Genomic DNA, 19,969 nt, shown 5'->3' on the forward strand with positions numbered 1-19,969 from the left:
ATGGAGAATTGAGAAATTGGCTAACCATAATGATTGCAAAGGAAATGTCAGGATGAGTAATTGTAAGATAATTTAATTTTCCAACTAATCTTCTATACTACTCAAGATTTGAAATACGTTCTCCCTAATTTGATAGGAGTTTGGTATTATGATCCATGAGTGCGTCAACAAGTTTTGAATTCATCAACCTAGTTTTCTCCAAAATATTCAATGCACACTGTTTTTGAGATATAACAATACCATAGTTGAATTGTGCTACCTCAATACCCAAGCAGTATCTGAGTTTATTAAGATCTTTGATATGAAAATGATTGCATATGTGTTATTTTGTTTGGAAGATGCCATGGTGGTCACTATATGTAAGAACAATGTCATCAACATATACTATTAAATAGACGCATCAAACACTTGAGTGATAGTAAAAGACAAAATAATTTGTCTCACTTCAAGTCATACTAAATTGTTAAACTACACTATTAAACTTGTCAAACAAGACTCTAGGAGACTATTTTAGTAATTGTTAATACTTTATTTTTTTCCTTTTTAGTTTCTTAAAAGTCCATTCTTAGTTTTTTTTAGGTTGTAAATAATTAGGAATAAGTCAAATTTTAGTTAAGGTCTTAAAATATGATTTTTGTAAAATTGTTGTTAATTTTGTTGTTAGATACTTAAAATGTCTTGAAATAATTTGTCTCTCTCCCTTTTAGAAAAAATCTAAGAAAGGAAAAAAATAAAAATAATTTTTGCTTAGATAGGCCTTTAATTTTGCATATTTTGACTTTAACACCTTTCTGAATTCTCTCAATTTGCATAGTGGTCTCTAGTCAAGGGCTGACTTGGACTAAAGGAATTTGACCTAGCTGAGGTGGAGGGAAAACGCACAGTCACAAAGGCGCAGGCAGAACAATTTGGTTTTTTTTCCCAATTTCAGGGTTGAACCATGGTTGGAGGTTAACCTAATTTTGCATCATACCTAACTCATGAACCAGAGCACACATTAGCTGTGCCATTGCCTGAAGATGGAGTTGTCTCAAGGGCCTGCAGTGTTTTGAAGAGTTAGTCGTTGACCAAACAAAGAGGAGTTGAAGAATGTCGCTCAAGAGGAACCCTTTTTCAGTAGTTGTAATTGCACTATGGGGCTCGATCTCAGCTTTCGTTTTCCTTTCTTTTTCTTATGTAAAGAACAATGTGAAGAGAGAAAGTAGATAGATACCTACGAACCACCATAGAGTCATCATTCAATCATTCATTTTCTTTTCTTTTTTCACTAGGAATATGATAGAATGGAAGTGGTGAGCAAAGTAACCATGGGACGAGTCTTGAATCTGCTGTGTGAGGCTAGTATAGCGCTATAAGTTCTTGTGAATACAAAGTTACCTCATGAATCTGTAATGTAACCTTCTTGTACAATCTTCTTTTTGAATGCAATGCAGCTGGTTATTTCTGCCATTATCTGTTTTCGATTATCAACTTTACCAATTTTTTTGTCTTTTAAATTCAGTTCTTTTACTTTTCATGCACCAGTTAGATCTTTCTTGCATTATGGTATTATCTTTGTTACAATCTTATGTTTGCTTTTCTTTGTGTGTGTTTACGTAAGTCCGCATCTTGGTTTGAAAAGGGTGTAGGGAGAAACTGGTTCTTTTAAAAAAGATTGTTACTTTAATTTGAATGGTTAGTTTCTGGTTTCTGGGTTGGCATTGTAGCATTAGTGATCAGAACTTGTAAGTTTCTCTTCAGAATTGAACCTCAATATGTTTGTGTAATTGAACAAGAATATGTATTATTTCAGTTTCTTAAAGAAAGGCTATAAGACCCCAGAGTGAGCTTGTTTTGTTCAAGAAGTCTTCTTGAAGCAAATTCATATTCAATTAGCCAATTAAATTGAGCATTCAGTCCTAAGTTTTGTGATTTTTCTTGTATCTTATGTTGTTGGTTCTCTTTTAAGTTTGAATACATTTCTTTAATTTCTGCCTTTAACAATTGTCTGTGATTATAAGTAGAATATTTCCTTAGTTTAAAACCAATTCATCTTGCATTTGCACCTTGCCTGAATAATTTTTCTGCATCATGTTCTACTTCTGCATTAAGTTTCCATACTCTGCATTGATCTTACTTCCTGTTCCAGTGCTGTGCATAGTAGTTGACACCCAATTGGCTATTTTAATTTATGCATTTGCTTTCTCTACTTTACCATTTCTAAGCATAATTTCAGATTTATATTATTGTCATTGTGTGTTTGCTGTCATTTAGTTTCTGATTAGGCAAATGCTCATTTTAACATTTAAGTCAATTACTCATCCGCTTGGAAATAGACCCTTTTCATTTGTTTAGGTCATTACAATTGTATTAGCATCCTAGGAACTCAGTTTCTATTAGTAAACCAAAAAAAGTGCACAAAAACACATGTAGTCTGTCACATAGGAATCTCAATTATGTAATCATTTTCCAGTTTCATGCATAATCTGTAAATCCCACTTAGAGTTTTTACATACTTTGCATCCTCTTTACCAATTTAATATTGTTAGATTCATTTCATTGCATTCTTTGCATCAGTTTTCATCAATTAGACCATTCTATGATCAATTCACATGCATACACTAGGTTCATTTAGATAGGATCATGCATTTTTTTTATACAGCCATTAGATATTCGTTTAAACTCATTTTTTTTTCCATTGCATTTTATACTATTTTTAGCAAGGTCAATTATACAATTTATAGCTTAACATGTACCACTTCCTTGGATTGATATTGCCTTATGCAACGTTAGAGGGATTTATTGGATTTTGTTAGCCTTAATGCAATTATAAGGCTGTTTAACAAATGGCGCCGCCATTGGTGGGGAATTGAAGACTTAAGTTGTAGTTGTATAGTTAGCCTTGCATTCAATTTTTTTTTTTCATTTTGTTGTTCTTAAAATTTGTAAATATGTGGTTTTTTCAATTCTATGTTTTTTTTGTGTGTAATCCCTCTTTTTGAATATATGCCTAGTTGACAAGTTTTAACTCATTAACAAACCTACCAAATCATTCAAGTACTAAACTTAAGACCAAATATTGTTTCTTAAAAAGACTTGTATAATACTAAATAATCATACAATTAATAACTAGACTAAAGACTTGTCTTAATATTATAGAAAAAACATGATTACTTTAATTTTCTAAAAATAAAAAAATAATTAAAACAAAAAATTTGAGAAACCAATCTACTACTTCTAACAAAGAACTGGAACTACTGTAATGATTAAACTAAAAGTAAAAGTTAACTAACGTATAGATAACAATATTAACGTTTCTCTCTTTTTGAAAAACTAGTTTCAGTGTGCATAAAGCGTTCATCGCATTAACATGCATGTGTAAGTGCTCTAGCAAGACAAGGCAACACAGTTATAGAACATAGCAGAAACGTATAGAATAGATGTATAGAAAAGTGTATATATTGTTCAGAAATATGGTAGAAGAACGACTTAAACATGAATAATTTTTCTACTCATTACTGAATTCCAAGACTCGTTCAAGTTATAGGAGAGTTTAATATTCATATATTAATATTAAAAACGATCTTTTCATAATTGAATTGAGTTGTGGAATGTTTAGTTTATATATTATATATGTCATAAGTAATAATTATTCTAGTAACCTACACAAACATATTAATCAAGAGGCAAAATTAAGAAATTATTCTGTCTGTCTTCTAGGTGTATTTTAGGTTTGAAAAGGTGCTTCTAAAGAATCATTTCACCAATAAAATTTTATACTCAAAATAATGTAAAATTATAAAAATATTTGACTAACCTCACTACATTTATTAGCGTACACAAATATTTTTACATTTATTTTTAATTTTTTCTTCTTCTTTAAAAATATAAAAATTTATTCTAGACCATACTTAAAAAGTAAATATGTGTTTAAACAAGACCAATAGTTTTAAACCATGTAAAAAAATGTTGGAAAGATTATTCACAAAAAAAAAAACACTCACAGCTCTTTACCATAGAGTTGAGCTATGGGGTTCATGCCCGTTTACACGTAACAAAAGGTTGCACTTTCAGAATTTCTCAACAAAACCAAGAGTCAACGACAGAAATAAATAATAGAATTTGAACGGCCAAGCTCGTTATATTATATGGGTAGCACTACTAACTAAACAATATGGGCTTCTAACATATGCATATATATGCCTCCTTTGTTTTGTACAAGATCTATTTTCTATTATACGTGTGTTCAAAGCACACTCAATTAAAGAACCTTTGTTTATTCATCCGTCAAGCAGAAACCTTCTGCTAAACATGAATGCTTTCATTTTCATTCTTCTCACTTTTGTGTTGAGCTTCCATATTCATTTTGCTACAAGCAGTTCAAAAACATATATTGTTCATGTGAAGGGGCCACAGGATAGGACACTCGCTGAATTAGATGATTTGGAGAACTGGTATCATTCATTTTTGCCACCTACGATTATGAGCTCTGAGGAACAACCACGAATAATTTATTCATATCGGCACGTGATGAGTGGTTTTTCTGCAAGACTGACGGAACAAGAGCTGAGAGAAGTGGAAAAGAAGGATGGCTTTATCTCTGCTCGCCCCGAAATGATGCTACATCCCCAAACCACACATACCCCACAAGTTTTGGGGTTGCAGCAGCAAACGGGACTGTGGAAGGAATCGAACTTTGGAAAGGGAGTAATTGTTGGGGTGCTGGATACTGGAATCGTGCCTGACCATCCTTCATTCAATGATGCAGGAATGCCACCACCGCCACCCAGATGGAGAGGAAGATGTGAATTCCAGGTAACAACTTGTAACAACAAAATAATTGGAGCAAGGTATTTCGGCCGAGAAGTGAATGCAAGGAAAGGAGCAGATGCAATAATTGATGAAGAGGGACATGGGACTCACACAGCAAGCACAGCAGCTGGTGCTTTTGTTGATAATGCAGAAGTACTAGGAAATGCCAAAGGCACAGCAGCAGGGATTGCCCCTCATGCTCACCTGGCAATATACAAAGTATGTTTGGAAAAAGACTGCCCGGAAGGCAGTGTATTGGCCGCATTGGATGCAGCTGTGGAGGATGGCGTGGATGTAATATCAATATCCCTTGGCCTAAACGTGTCTCCTCCCTTTTTTTATGATAGCATCGCAATAGGCACGTTTGCAGCAATGCAGAAGGGAATCTTTGTAAGTTGTTCAGCGGGGAACTCTGGCCCTTTCTCTGGCACCTTGGTGAATGGAGCCCCTTGGATCCTCTCAGTTGGAGCAAGCAATGTTGACAGAAGCATTGTAGCAACAGCAAAGCTAGGAAACGGGCTAGAATTTGACGGCGAATCTGTTTTCCAGCCTTCCAATTATACTCCACTGCTACCCTTAGCCTATGCTGGTAATAATGGCAAACCTGAAGCTGCACTTTGTGCTACGGGATCCCTGAACTATATTGACTTCAGCGGCAAGGTTGTTTTGTGTGAGAGAGGAGGGGATACAGGAAGAATTGCCAAAGGGAAGGAAGTAAAGAGAGTTGGTGGTGCAGCCATGATTATCATGAATGATGAAAGCAATGGCTTCAGTCTCTTTGCTGATGTACATGTTCTACCTGCAACACATGTAAGCTATGATGCTGGACTTAAGATTATAGACTACATAAATTCAACTGAAACACCCACAGCTACCATTTTATTCAAGGGAACTGTAATAGGAAACTCCCTATCTCCGGCCGTTTCATCCTTCTCCTCAAGAGGTCCCAACTTGCCCAGTCCTGGTATTTTGAAACCGGACATCATAGGACCAGGCGTCAACATCCTAGCTGCCTGGCCATTCCCCCTTAACAACAATACTGATTCAAAATCCACTTTCAGCATCCTTTCCGGCACATCAATGTCATGCCCACATCTCAGTGGCGTAGCCGCTTTGCTCAAAAGCTCTCATCCTGACTGGTCACCAGCTGCCATAAAATCTGCCATAATGACTTCTGCAGACATAATGAATTCTGAACACAAACTCATTGTTGACGAAACACTTCAACCTGCCGATATCTTTGCCACAGGTTCTGGCCACGTGAATCCATCAAGAGCAAATGACCCCGGGCTAGTTTATGATATCACGCCAGATGATTATATACCTTATCTATGTGGTTTAGGCTACAGAGATACGGAGGTTGGTATCATTGCACATAAAACAATTATGTGCTCTGGGATTTCAAGCATTCCCGAAGGAGAGCTGAACTATCCCTCATTTTCTGTGGTGCTTGGTTCCCCACAAACATTCACAAGGACTGTAACAAATGTAGGTGAGGCGAACTCGTCTTATGTTGTCCAGGTTACAGCGCCAGAAGGGGTCAATGTGAAGGTCCAGCCAGATAAACTGAACTTTTCAGAAGCAAACCAGAAAGAGGCATATTCAGTGTCATTCAGTCGTATAGAATCAGGCAATGAAACTGCGGAATATGCTCAAGGATTTTTACAATGGGTCTCTGCCAAACACACTGTAAGGAGTCCGATCTTAGTCATCTTTGTGTAAGGCAACATTTGCTAGCATCGAGCAGAATTACAATGGGACCAGCTACAACTGGGATATCTTATAATAAACTTAAATTTAGGAATTATGTTTTTATATTTATGGTCATCATAATACAGTTTTTATAATAATTGAAAATAGATTATGCTTTTATATTTATGGTCATCATAAATTTTTCGTTTCAAATTGACTTTTTACTTGATTTTGTTCTCAATTGAATTCCAACTTATGAAAAATTAATGTAATTGAAATTTTACCGTTAAATTGGCTGGACTGAGTTAATATACGTTGATGTTGCACATTGATATGTTGACTTGATTTTTTTAAACAAGACAGTGAAATGGAATTTTGTATTTTTGAAAAAGAAAATTAGGAAAAGAAATACACCATCGATTCGTCTTTCAAAACGAACACATGAATTGTTTTATCTCCTTTTGTAGAAATACTAATTATACATAACAGAATATCTATAATAGTTAATTAGCATACTAATAACCTGAACATAAAAAACAATAATTAATTATACATAACATTTGTAATATTTAAATATTTAAATATTATATAAATACTATAAAAATAGTTACTATATTTAAGATTATATAAATAGAAGATTCATGATCTATATAAATCTGATAAAAAAAAGAATAGCCAAATTTAAAAATATATTCAGAATTAAAAATCAAAAGGAAAAAGTCAAACACGCATTCACCTTTAATTTAGGCTATGATTAACAATCAAATTTAGAAGACAGGGTCCATTCTTCCTCTTACCATACACAAATTTTAGTGTTAGAGAAAGATCGCGTGTATGTTCCGAGTATGGTTATGTAATTTTGTATTATTTTTGTTTTGTTTTTATATTCTTGTAATTATATATAATTAAAAAATTTCTCTCTCTCTATATATTTATTGTCATTATGATTATTAGATCATTTGTTGCATTAACTTTTTATTTAAAATTATATTATTTTTTTATTCATTAATTTATATTTCTACCATTTAATTTATGTATATTAATATGTTTGTTCTTTTTCTATGTTCTTATTATTTAATTTATTTTAGTAGTATATTGATATTTTTTAATCTCTAATTTATTTGTGCTGCTATTATTCAATTTATTTTCAATGGAGTTTATCTAATTATTTATTTATAAAAAATAATTAGTTTTATTCAATTTATTTTGTATTGTGTTATGCAAAATGTTTAATTTTCTTTTATAAAGTAAATTAAAAAATTGATAAAGAAAATTACTAAGGTTTAATAAGAGGCAGGTATTATATATGTATACACGTACACAAACACACATACATATCACTTAACATTATTACATTTGATAAAATAAGACTAAGTTTAAAATTCATGATGTAAAAACATATTTATTCTTTCTTAGTTTTACCATGATAAAATTATTATAAATACTCCACTCTCCTATATAAGATTTTTATTATTAAAAAAAAATTGATACAAATTTACATAAGTTCCTTTTATATATTTAGATTATTTTAATTTGTATTATAATATATATTAATCCATGTAAATATTTTATAATTAAGTTTATTCTGTGTAAGCTTTCTTTGAAATTTAATTAAAAAATCACTTTCACTTTTAATTAATCGAATAAATAAATGTTAATATATGAATGTTAGATATCCTTTGAACATACATTTATTGTTAACCCAAATATACTTAAAATTTTAAAAGCCTCTCTGAGTGAGTATAATATGAAGCTTTGAATGAATTCTCAAACATTTAAAATAATAATTTGTTTGTACACGAAGAGTTGTCAGAGTTTTAAAAATTATAATTTTGCCGTTCTAAAGATTTAGCGTAGAATGTTTAAAAATTAAAAATTACAGTAGCAGCAACCCAAGAGGCACCACAGCCTCTGTAAGCAATGAGGTCACATTCTACTTGTTATATGAATAAGATTTTAGGAAGTGCTGTTAAATAGAAACTATAGTTGTTCTAATTAGTGAGACGTTTTGTTCAGAAAATTAAAAGTATTAATGGATGACTAGATTATGAAAAGAAAGAGAAAAAGAAATATTTGCCATAATGCTCTTTCTCTGGCATGACAAATGGTTGCTAAAAGTCTAATAATCAGAGTCGCTGAAAATAGAGTGATGGTAGCTACGGATATAACGATGCCGGTCAAGTTCACTATATTCCAACCAGAGACTAATGCGCAATTGTGGGCCCAGAGCTATAATACAAAATTATAATTGATAGACAATATTCTTTTTTGCAAACTAATATTTTAAAATAAATTTATTTGATTTTTTATATTATTTATCGAAAGAAATCTATTTTTGTTTTATTTTTTCTCCAGAGTGAGGAGGACAAATAAAAAGTTAAAAATTAAAACTAAAATTATGAAACAATAATTTAAAGTAATTAATTAAAAATATTAAATTTTTAATTTTAATTAGTTTAATGGAAGGAACGAAATAAAAAACGTCTTATGATATTTTAATGTAATTTAAAATTAAATTTGTTAATATTATAATAAAAGTATATTTATGATCAATAATAAGAATAATAACAATAATGATTATAATATTGTAAAATTTTAAAATCATTTATTTTTCTTTATTATTTTACAAATTATTATAATATTAACAAATTTTATTTCAAATTATATTACAAAATTAACATCCTCAAAATTTTTTTCATAAATAATATCTTTCTTAAAAGAAATTCTTCAAACAGGTCCAATAGAACATTATTTCTTTAAATGAGTCGAATTGTCAACTGATTTTTTAATGTTTGATATAAGAAACCTTTTAAAATTTGAAAACTGAATTTTTGAGAGATTTTTTTTGTGATTTTTGTTCTTTATTTGCTTGTTAAAGGAGATTTAAAAAAAAGTAAATATTAAAAATTAAAATAAGAGAAAGATAATTTGGTTCTTTTCCTAAAATAATTAGAGCTGTCAAAACGGATAACCCAACCCATCACGGGTTGGCCACTTAGTAAGTCAACCTAACCCAGCTCATTTATTAGCAAGCCGAAAAAATTTGAACCCGATCCGACCCACCACGGGTTGGTGGGTTAAATTTTTTCACTCTCTTTTTCTGAGATTCTTATAACATGTTACTTTGATTGATCAAATTGAAACAACAGTAATAATTGAATCAATTAATATAAAAGAAAATGAAACAAAAGAACTCTATTGTTTTATATTCTAAGCTATGAAGCATGACAAAAGAACCATTTAATTAATTTGATTTCAATAAAAAAAATAAGATTTAAATAATTAATTTAATTAATTTGATTTCAATAAAAAAATAGATGGGTTGGTGAGCTAACCCGGCTTACCACGGGTTCAACTCAGGTGAGCCGGGTCAAAATTGGCTCGCATCAAAATTTTCACATTTTTTTCCAACCCAACCCGACTCAAATCCGTGATAAGCCATGTTGACTCTCGAGTTTCAACCCATTTGACGACACTAAAAATAATACCTTCTTAAAGAAAAATTTATCATTTTAGAGTTTTCTGATTTTTTTTTTCAAAATGGGAAGGAAAACAAAAAAAAACAAAATAAAATAAAGATTATTGATTTTAAATTTTAATTATTTTAAGAAAGGGGTTAAAATAAAAAATAATTTATAACTTTTAATATAATTTGAAACTAAATTTGTTGTTATTGATTTTTTGAAAAATAAAAATATTATAATATAAAATATTCAGGTAAATAATAATAATGCTAAAATTTATTTATTTTTTATTTCACATTCATCTTCAGTATTTTTAAACAAGAAGATTAATCTCGGTATTTTTAGTGAATTATTTTAAATTACTTGATTTTTAAAGAAGAAGAAGTTTTCATTTTAACATTACTGATATTCATAATACTTAAATTCTTGATCAAATATAACATATACTTAAATGGTATTATTTCTCCAGTCATAATCCAAAACAATAAAAATAATATAATTTTTGTTTACATAAAAACAAATTTTAAATCACGTAAGTCGGTCATGATTCTGCCAATACCACGTTACTCACTATACGTTACCAGGTCCTCATGAGCCCAGGCCGGCAGTGTTACAAGCTTCATTATATATACTAATAGTTTGTTTAAACCACACCCAACCAAAGATCACAGTCTTTACCATTTATTCTTCTCTCTACAGCAGACAGCTTCTGCAGTTCTGCTCAACATGGATTCCTTCTTTCTCGTTGCTCTAACCTTTGTCTTGATCTTCCATATTCATTTTGCTCAAGCAAATCAACAACCTTCAACCGCCACCATTTCACAAACATATATTATCCATGTGAAGGGCCCAAAGGGTGCGACACTTGCTCAATCAGAAGATGTAGAGAGCTGGCATAATTCATTCATGCCACCAACTACTATGAGCTCAGAGGATCAACCACGAATGATTTATTCATACCGGAACGTCATCAGTGGCTTTGCTGCAACACTCACTGAACAAGAGCTGAGAGAAGTGGAAAAAAAAGATGGCTTTATCTCTGCTCACCCCGAAAGGATGCTGCATCGTCAAACTACACATACCCCACAATTTTTGGGGTTGGAGCGACAAATGGGACTGTGGAAGGAATCAAACTTTGGAAAGGGAGTAATTGTTGGGGTGCTGGATTCTGGAATCACGCTTAATCATCCTTCATTCAATGATGCAGGAATGCCACCACCACCACCCAAATGGAGAGGGAGATGCGAGCTTAATGGGACAGCATGTAACAATAAACTAATCGGAGCTAGGTCTTTCAACCTCGCTTCAGAGACAACGAAAGAAACAGTGACACCAATTGATGAAGATGGACATGGGACTCACACAGCGAGCACTGCAGCTGGTGCTTTTGTTGATAATGCAGAAGTACTAGGAAATGCCAAAGGTACAGCAGCAGGGATTGCCCCTCATGCTCACCTGGCAATATACAAAGTATGTTTTGGAGAAGACTGCCCAGAAAGCAGTGTATTGGCCGCATTGGATGCAGCTGTGGAGGATGGCGTGGATGTAATATCAATATCCCTTGGTCTAAACGAGCCACCTCCCTTTTTCAATGATAGCACCGCAATAGGCACGTTTGCAGCAATGCAGAAGGGAATCTTTGTAAGTTGTGCAGCAGGGAACTCTGGTCCCGTTCACGGCTCCTTGGTTAATGGCGCGCCTTGGATCCTCACTGTCGGAGCAAGCAATATTGACAGAAGCATTGTAGCAACAGCCAAGCTAGGAAATGGACAAGAATTTGATGGGGAATCTGTTTTCCAGCCTTCCGACTTTTCTCCAACACCGCTGTTCCTAACATATGCTGGAAAGAATGGCAAACAACAAGCTGCCTTATGTGCCAATGGATCCTTGAATGATGTTGATTTTAGAGGCAAAGTTGTTTTGTGTGAGAGAGGAGGGGGGATAGGAAGAATCGCCAAAGGAGAGGAAGTTAAAAGAGCAGGTGGTACAGCCATGATTCTCATGAATGATGAAAGCAATGGCTTCAGTCTCTCAGCTGATGTGCATGTTCTACCAGCAACACATGTAAGCTATGATGCTGGACTTAAGATTAAAGCCTATATAAATTCAACTGAAACACCTACAGCTACCATTTTATTCAAGGGAACTGTAATAGGAAACTCCCTATCTCCGGCCGTTTCATCCTTCTCTTCAAGAGGTCCCAACTTGCCCAGTCCTGGTATTTTGAAACCAGACATCATAGGACCAGGCGTCAACATCCTAGCTGCCTGGCCATTCCCCCTTAACAACAGTACTGATTCAAAATCCACTTTCAACATCATGTCCGGCACATCAATGTCATGCCCACATCTTAGTGGCGTAGCCGCTTTGCTCAAAAGCTCTCATCCTGACTGGTCACCAGCTACCATAAAGTCTGCCATAATGACTTCTGCAGACATAATCAACCATGAAAACAAACTCATTGTTGATGAAACACTTCACACAGCAGATGTCTTTGCCGCAGGTTCTGGCCACGTGAATCCCTCAAGAGCAAATGACCCTGGGTTAGTTTATGATATCACGCCTGATGATTATATACCTTATCTCTGTGGTTTAGGCTACAGCGATACAGAGGTTGGGATCATTGCACATAAAACAATTAAGTGCTCTGAGACTTCAAGCATTCTCGAAGGAGAGCTCAACTATCCCTCGTTTTCCGTGGTGCTTGGTTCCCCAAAAACATTCACAAGGACTGTAACAAATGTAGGTGAGGCCAACTCGTCTTATGTTGTCCATGTTACAGCGCCAGAAGGGGTCAATGTGAAGGTCCAGCCAAATATACTGAACTTTTCAGAAGCAAACCAGAAACAGAAATATTCAGTGTCATTCAGCCGTATAGATTCGGGTAATGAAACTGCGGAATATGCTCAAGGGTTTTTACAATGGGTCTCTGTGAAACACACTGTAAGGAGTCCGATCTTAGTCAACTTTGTGTAAGACAACAACGTTAGCAGGCACCAACAGTACTACAATGGGACGAGTGTAATATTCCAACAATAAGCTTCAACTTGTATTAAGTGGCAAACCTAAATCATACGACAGTTTTTTTTTCTAGTATTGTTCCATATATGCATAGTGAACTCCAAAAGATTTTCAAATTTTCCTTTTAAGTTAAGTGACGAGCGTGCAAAAATGAAATGGAAAAGTAACATCTCCGTTCAAGTAAAATTCGTCAGCCAACCAAACAATGAATAGCTATTTCTTTTTTCTTTTTCTTTTTTTTTAGGAATCAATAACTAACGTGGAGAGCATGGTGTAAAATAACCATGCTTAATAGAAAATGCGGACAGGTGCCAGATTTTTCTTTGAACTGAAACTTCGGAAACGAACTAATCGATCAATTTGTGTAAACCACGAATTATAACTACTTAGACATAGTTTTTCTTTGGAATTTGCCATCAGTATCTGAGTTAGTATTATGGACTTCTGAATTAAAAGAAAATCAGTAGAATAAAAGATAAATGGCACCGCCCTCCCCAAATCAGAGTAAAGTACTCTAGACTCCAATTACCAAGACATTCTCCAAATGACCCTATATTATTCTCTCCCGTCCTATATATAAAAGAATTAGTTATCCTTTCTCTGTTCACAACTAACTCTGCCTCCTTCCCCATTTCCTGCCTGCGTTACTCTAAGGTTGACCCTAGATGTTGGGCCTACGCGGTATAGACCTTAAGAGGCCACTCCATTCTGTCCAGTTTCCTAAGAGATTTCAAGCACAGATTGATCCACTCCAACAACACTTTAGCACTGGCCATTATACAAAAGATTATACGGATAAGTGATTTATATTTTGTACTATACACATAAATGCTTTAAAAAAGAAAACCAAAATTAAAGATATATTCATGATTAACAAACAAAATTCAAAGTCAAACGCAGATTCATCATCAATTTAAGACATGATTGCGAATGAGAGCATAGGAGGTTTTGAACAAAAATAGCAAGTTGACGAAATTTTCAGAAAAAACAGAGCGCCAGCAAAACTATTATTCAAATGTGGAACTATGAATTGTAAGAACTCAATACTTACCCTTACAAAAATGTTTCGAACAGGTTATGCATGAGTTGCAACTAACAAGATGTTAACGAAGGCAACTTCATCTCCTGTTTGAAAAGCAAAATCAGAGGTTAAAGGTTTAAAGAGACAACAAAATGAATCCCCCAAAACAATGACTTTTCGTATTACATTGGGAAAAAGAAAACAGTTGAGATAAAAAAGAAGATAGGAAGAAAAATAAAATCTGGCTGTGCAGGCATTGTATTTGAACTAGATGGATGACAATGAGATTTGACAATATTTTAGAAAAACAGAAGAGCCAGAGCATGGTTAGCATGGAAGATATGAAGACAACAGGAAACAAAGATGTTGAAAGGCAAAAGTAAGGCTACAAAGGTGTGAGCTTTGCCATATTAGAGGTAGGTCAAGCAAAATTGGGGTGAGTTGGCTACAATATGAAGGGTTTGAGTTGTGGAAAGGGCTAGCAGTGATGAGTATGTCTGCTCTGTTCATTGTGATTTGACCACTAAAAAGTTTTCAACGCAGAGACTATTTGCATCTTTACACAGAAAAATGTGACACTGCGAGAGCAATATCAGAACTATTCGCTACTATTGATAACTAACCATGTACTTGGCAAATCCCTGATCAAATGAATAGAAAGAATGGTTTAGAAAAATGTACAAGATATTGATACCAGTTAGTAGTTAGAACACCTCAATAAAAGACGAACATGGGAGTAGTGGTGAAAAATAAATAGAAACCACTAAGGAAACGCATTATTTCAATGTCTTAAGGATTTCCGACAAAAACAATAAAATGATGAAAAACATATACAAACTGCAAACTATTGCTTAAAGAGCACCTATTTTGGTCAATAGACTTTAATAAAATTCATCGTGAAGATCCATCATCCATGTCAGAAAAACCTGGTAGCAGTTCCTACTAAAGATTACAGGTAATAGTTTGACCTTAAGACTATCAAATAAAATAGTGCATCCAATATTTGATAGGGATGTCAACAGGCCTCCAGATTGACTCTTGTTTTTAGCCGGTTAATCATAATCGAAAACAGAAATTTAACAACTGGAACATGGAACAACAGCAATGGCTGTGGAATACAAGAAAAAATAAAACACCTTCCAATACATCAACCAAAACCAGGAGGTACATCAGGGTCTTCATCACTGCATTCAGCAGGCGGTTTCTGCTCCACGTCCATTGAAAATCCAGGGGGGGCATTGCCATCAACATCATCTTCACCACGAGTATCCTGTGGTGGATGGGAATCTTCCTTCCTTTCTGCAGTTAATCCTTGCACCTGAACCTGCACCTTCCCTTTGTCCTGGTCCTCGTTATTATTCAGATGATTATGCCCGAGAGTGAAACCTGGCGGCTCATCGGGCTCATTTTCATGCAATGTATCATCAATTTCAGTAGCTGAAGCTGTTTCCCCTTGTCTCTGAATTGGCATCACATCAGATGTGGACAACATAACCTCATCTTTCCCTTTCGGGTTTGCCAGTTTATCATAGACAGATTGCACCGTCTCCATGATTTCCTTTTTCATGCCATCACCCGATCGAATTATTTGCCATAAACTATCAGATATCTGACCCATTACTTTATCACTGGTTACAAGAAAAAAAAAAAAAATTCCACACTAAGTACAAAGAGACCCGACATGCCTTGAAAATAAATAGCAACTTAGAACTACACAATAGCTATGGGAACTCACCCAACTTCTTCATATATAACATCAGAAAGTTGTCTAGGTTTCATATTTTCTGCTCCAGCACGATTGAGTGCTACTGATTGTTTCACAATTGAAGCAATATGTTGCCGTAGCTCTTCCTGTCATCAATTGTTGAATTTAATACTACCGAGACGCAACCTTATGTTACTAACACTTACAAATTATAGTCAATCTGAATAGTTTAAAAGTAATTAGGAAGTAATGAGCAGTTACGTAAAGTGTGATAGAGTAATTTTGTTCCTTCTTTCAAATCATTTGATATAAACCCTAACACGAGAAGAAGAAGAAAAATTAAGAAACAGGAAGAAAGCATACGTTATCCTTAAGCTTACGAACGATCTTTAAACGAAGCCTGTCAAAGTCGCCATCGTCCTTCAGTTTTGTGATAACCTCTTCTTTGCCGACCACTTCTCCGCTGTTTCCCATCTCACATTCCTCCTTCCGACGCTACCAACTGTATTCTCCTTCCCCGTATGCACCCGCCAAATTTCATTTACATTTTTTCCTTAAATAAGTTTCTTTCCATTCTTTTCGGTATAATATTTTTTTTTCTTCAAATTATTTAATAAATTATAAAATTTTGTTTTAAATTTATACAACAAATATATATATATATATATATATATATATATATATATATTAACACTATATTATTATTTAATTTATCAATATGTTTAATTCAAATAACTTAAATAAAATATTTAATTTATTAGATAAATAATATAAAAATATTATTAAATACTTAAAATAAAAAAATTTATTTATTAAAAGTTTAGAATTTATTTAGTTTTTCATTATCATAAAGTTATATATAATAATAATAATGAATTATTATTATTATTATTATTATTTATTATTATTATTAATATTATTATGTTTATTATTTTGTAGTACTGTCACAATGGGTTGTAACTTGCGAACAAACTCAGCCCACCATGGGGGGTTGAGTTTGAAACACTGTAATTTTTTTATGCGGGTTAGTTTTCAACCCGGCTCACTTAGAACCCGGTTTATCTGGATTGAACCTGTGGTGGGCTGAGTTGGCTTACCAACCCACCTAATTTAATTTAATTATTTATTATTTTGTGTTTCAATATTATTAGTTAGCATTTCTTTTATTATATTGTAAATAGGGATAAAAAAATATGTTTCAAGAGAGAAAAATATTATAGATTTATCTATTCAAGACTATAATATTATAAATTGACAAGTGATACAAAAATTATCAATATTAAAAACTTATTTGTTCGCCTTTTGTGCATATTTTTGGATTATGCTTGGATTGTATGACATATTTTTAGTTAAACCACTTCCGCAGTCCCTATTTACACGTCCAAGGACTTCGCGATTCACGTCGAACCTCCATATACCAACGATTACTCCAATCATGAAGCTCCAAAGCCCTAATTAAGCAAATATCACTTCGCGCAACATTTAAGAAGAACACTCTGCTTCAGATTTTTAATCCCAATTTCAATGAACCCTAATTCTTAATCACATTAAACATTTGAGAAATCCCTAATTTTAAAATGTTTAATGTTATCAAATTCCATATATAGAGCTTTGTGAATGACACATATAAAAAACTTACCACGTCAAGGTGTCAGGTCATAAAAAACTTAGGGTGTTGCTCCCTCCACCACCCCATTCTTGTTTTACCCCTCTCTTTATTTTCCCATTCCTATTTTACCCTTAGTAAAATTTTAGGGTTAATATTTTTTAACCTCTACCCATTCCAATCCTCTACATGTATGCAACGACAACTTTTCTTCCTCTTTATCGTTCGTCCCCTCATTGTTTCATTATGCTCTTCTTTTTCTTTTTCACGTTTCACTTCTTCCTTTCATTCTTTAATTGTGATAGAATTGTGGTCTCAGAGTGTGGTGGACTTTCATTAGCTGGTGTGCTTAGTGAGAGATTGCAAGTGGTGGTGGAAGCAATTAATCAGCCGTGCCAAGATCGGTGTGTGGTTGTGGTGAGGTGGTGCTTGAATGATTCGTCGTGAAGGTGCTTAATAAACCCTAAAAAAATAAACGTATAATCTTTAAATGGATGTGAGCATCCCTGAGCGGATGTCAACATCCGTTTAAGGGAAAATAGATGTCGATATCCGTTTTGCCTTAAACGGATGTTGACATCCGTTCACGGATACTTACATCCGTTTAAAGTTACATGTTTATTTTTCAGTTTATTTTTATTAGTTTATTTTTTTATATTAATTTTGAAGATATTTTAATAATGTAATTTATATGTTTTGATGTATTATTTTTTAATATATTTTTGATGTATTTTAATAATGTATTTTTGAAGATCTTTATTGTTATTAGTTTATATTTATATTTTTTTGTATTTTGCAGTTATATATAAGTAGTTTTTTGTTTTAATGTTTTTGTATAATATATATTTTTTATATATGGTTTTTGTATTCTTTAACAATTTTATAATTATATAAAAAATTATTTATTAGTTTAATTATATGAAATATATAATTTTATTATATTAATATTTTTGTAATTAAAACAAACGAATGTGGTGGAGTGGGGGATTTGGGAATCTGAAAAGAGAGAGAAGGAGAGTTGGTGCGGCGGAGTAAAAAGTAAAAATGAATAGAAATATAGGGTTTGAGTTTAAAGTAAATAAATAGGGTTAAAAGTAAAAACAGGTTATTTTTGTAATTAATTTTTTTTTGAGAAGGTTGGGGAGGTGGAGGGAGAAGTGGTGGTGATGGAGGGAGCAACACCCAAAAACTTAATCTCGTTAAACCAATTTAACTAGAGGAACCTAATTGAGTCAATTTTTCACTTTTAAGGACTTAATTGGGAAAAAAAACTAATAAAGGGATCTAAATGGGAAAATCCAACATAAATTGGGATTGCGAAAGTGGTTTAACCTATATTTTTTTTATTTTGAATTATCTTTGGAGTTTAACATCATTGTAGAGTGAAATTTATTTAGATTTGAATTAAAAAAATTATAATTTTTATTTAAAAAAACTTATAATTAAGTGAGCCAGCCTGGTTAACCCACCAACCCGTGGTGGATCGGACCGAGTTCGAATTTTTTCAGCTCGCTAATAAGTGAGCCGGATTGGATTGACTCACTAAGTGACCAACCCATGATAGACTGAGCCAAATCGAACCGGATTACCCATTTTGACAGCTCTATTATTTTGTATTTGTAATACTTTATTTGCATATAACTTTTAAGTTTATAAAATGAAAGTGATAGAAGCACTAATATGCCTCCTCTTATATCTTATTTATGAAATTAATCCAAGTTTAATGAAATAGAAAAAAAAAAGTTTGTTGAAAGGCAAATTATATCATCATGGGGTCAATTTAATAAAACTTTATGGATGTAAAACATATGAGAGGTATAACAATATGCATTAAGGAGTTCATAAAATTTATTTAACTTGATCATGACACAATGACGTTAACAAATATTTAGTTACATTATAGTTAATTTTATAACCTCTTATATATCATACGTATATTCAAGGTAAAATTACTCCTGTAAAAAGAATTATAATGTGAAAGTAATATTAGATAATGTAAAATTGTTGTTAAAGAAAACCTTTTGATAGTGAAAGAATTGTGCCTAGATCAACCTTTTCAACAATTAACTCTTATGCATGTATTGTATTAGGTCCATAATTTGAGAAATAACATGTATCTTCTTATATTGTCTTAGTTGAAGTAAACATTCTAAGACATGCTAAGATCGTTGAAATGTAACCATAGTTTGAAATGTTAGTTAAGTGTTGTAATAATAACAAGTAAAATGAATAGCCTTTTAGAATTATAGATATTTGGCATTTAAAAGCTATTAAGCCATCACGTCATTAATATGTGTCATGTAAAATAGATACAATAGATAATTTTTTTAACTTGGTGATGTTGGTTGTCAAGGAATGTGTAACTATGGGTAAAATTGAAATACTTTAATGTATGTTTTCATGATATTGTTCATATATTTATTTACAAATTGATACATTTGACCCATTTATAAGACCAAAACCATTTATAAGATTCATGGAGTTTAATTTCATCAAATTCAAAAATAAAATTATTGATTTTTGTACATAATAAGTATAAATTCTCTTCCCAATAAAGATCATAATCCTTGAAATTGTCCTGATAGACCATGGAGGTGATAAATATGATAGCATTGTAAAATTAAATTAGATTTTATCAATTTATTTGAATTTTGATTTTCTCTTTTAAT

The 19,969-nt window shown here is 32.7% G+C and overlaps 2 protein-coding genes and 1 pseudogene across 2 annotated transcripts; 2 read left to right on the top strand and 1 right to left on the bottom strand.

The window, feature by feature from the left end:
• Positions 1-4,290: 4,290 nt before the first annotated feature.
• Positions 4,291-6,513, top strand: LOC124828957 (subtilisin-like protease 4 pseudogene; annotated as a pseudogene).
• A 4,112-nt stretch (positions 6,514-10,625) lies between these two features.
• Positions 10,626-13,732, top strand: LOC124828923 (subtilisin-like protease 4). Its single transcript, XM_047302318.2, has one exon. The coding sequence runs from the start codon at positions 10,674-10,676 to the stop codon at positions 12,921-12,923; it is 2,250 nt and encodes a 749-aa protein (XP_047158274.1). The 5' UTR covers positions 10,626-10,673; the 3' UTR covers positions 12,924-13,732.
• A 1,137-nt stretch (positions 13,733-14,869) lies between these two features.
• On the bottom strand, positions 14,870-16,235 carry LOC124828924 (uncharacterized). Its single transcript, XM_047302319.2, has 3 exons — positions 16,058-16,235; positions 15,725-15,840; positions 14,870-15,617 (listed from the first exon to the last, which is right to left on the bottom strand). The coding sequence occupies exons 1-3, from the start codon at positions 16,166-16,168 to the stop codon at positions 15,137-15,139; spliced, it is 708 nt and encodes a 235-aa protein (XP_047158275.1). The 5' UTR covers positions 16,169-16,235; the 3' UTR covers positions 14,870-15,136.
• Positions 16,236-19,969: the final 3,734 nt, after the last annotated feature.

This window comes from Vigna umbellata, chromosome 1 (assembly GCF_029865625.1).
Source record: "Vigna umbellata cultivar VRB3 chromosome 1, Vumbellata_1.0, whole genome shotgun sequence".
Lineage (NCBI taxonomy): Eukaryota > Viridiplantae > Streptophyta > Magnoliopsida > Fabales > Fabaceae > Vigna > Vigna umbellata.

Excerpts from the sequence above, each read along its gene's own strand:
- LOC124828923 (XM_047302318.2), top strand. The coding sequence starts at position 10,674 with ATGGATTCCTTCTTTCTCGTTGCTCTAACCTTTGTCTTGATCTTCCAT.
- LOC124828924 (XM_047302319.2), bottom strand. The coding sequence starts at position 16,168 with ATGGGAAACAGCGGAGAAGTGGTCGGCAAAGAAGAGGTTATCACAAAA. Across the intron at positions 15,841-16,057 it reads TTCGTAAGCTTAAGGATAAC|GAAGAGCTACGGCAACATAT; the intron begins GTATGCTTTCTT and ends AATTGATGACAG. Across the intron at positions 15,618-15,724 it reads GTTATATATGAAGAAGTTGG|TGATAAAGTAATGGGTCAGA; the intron begins GTGAGTTCCCAT and ends TCTTGTAACCAG.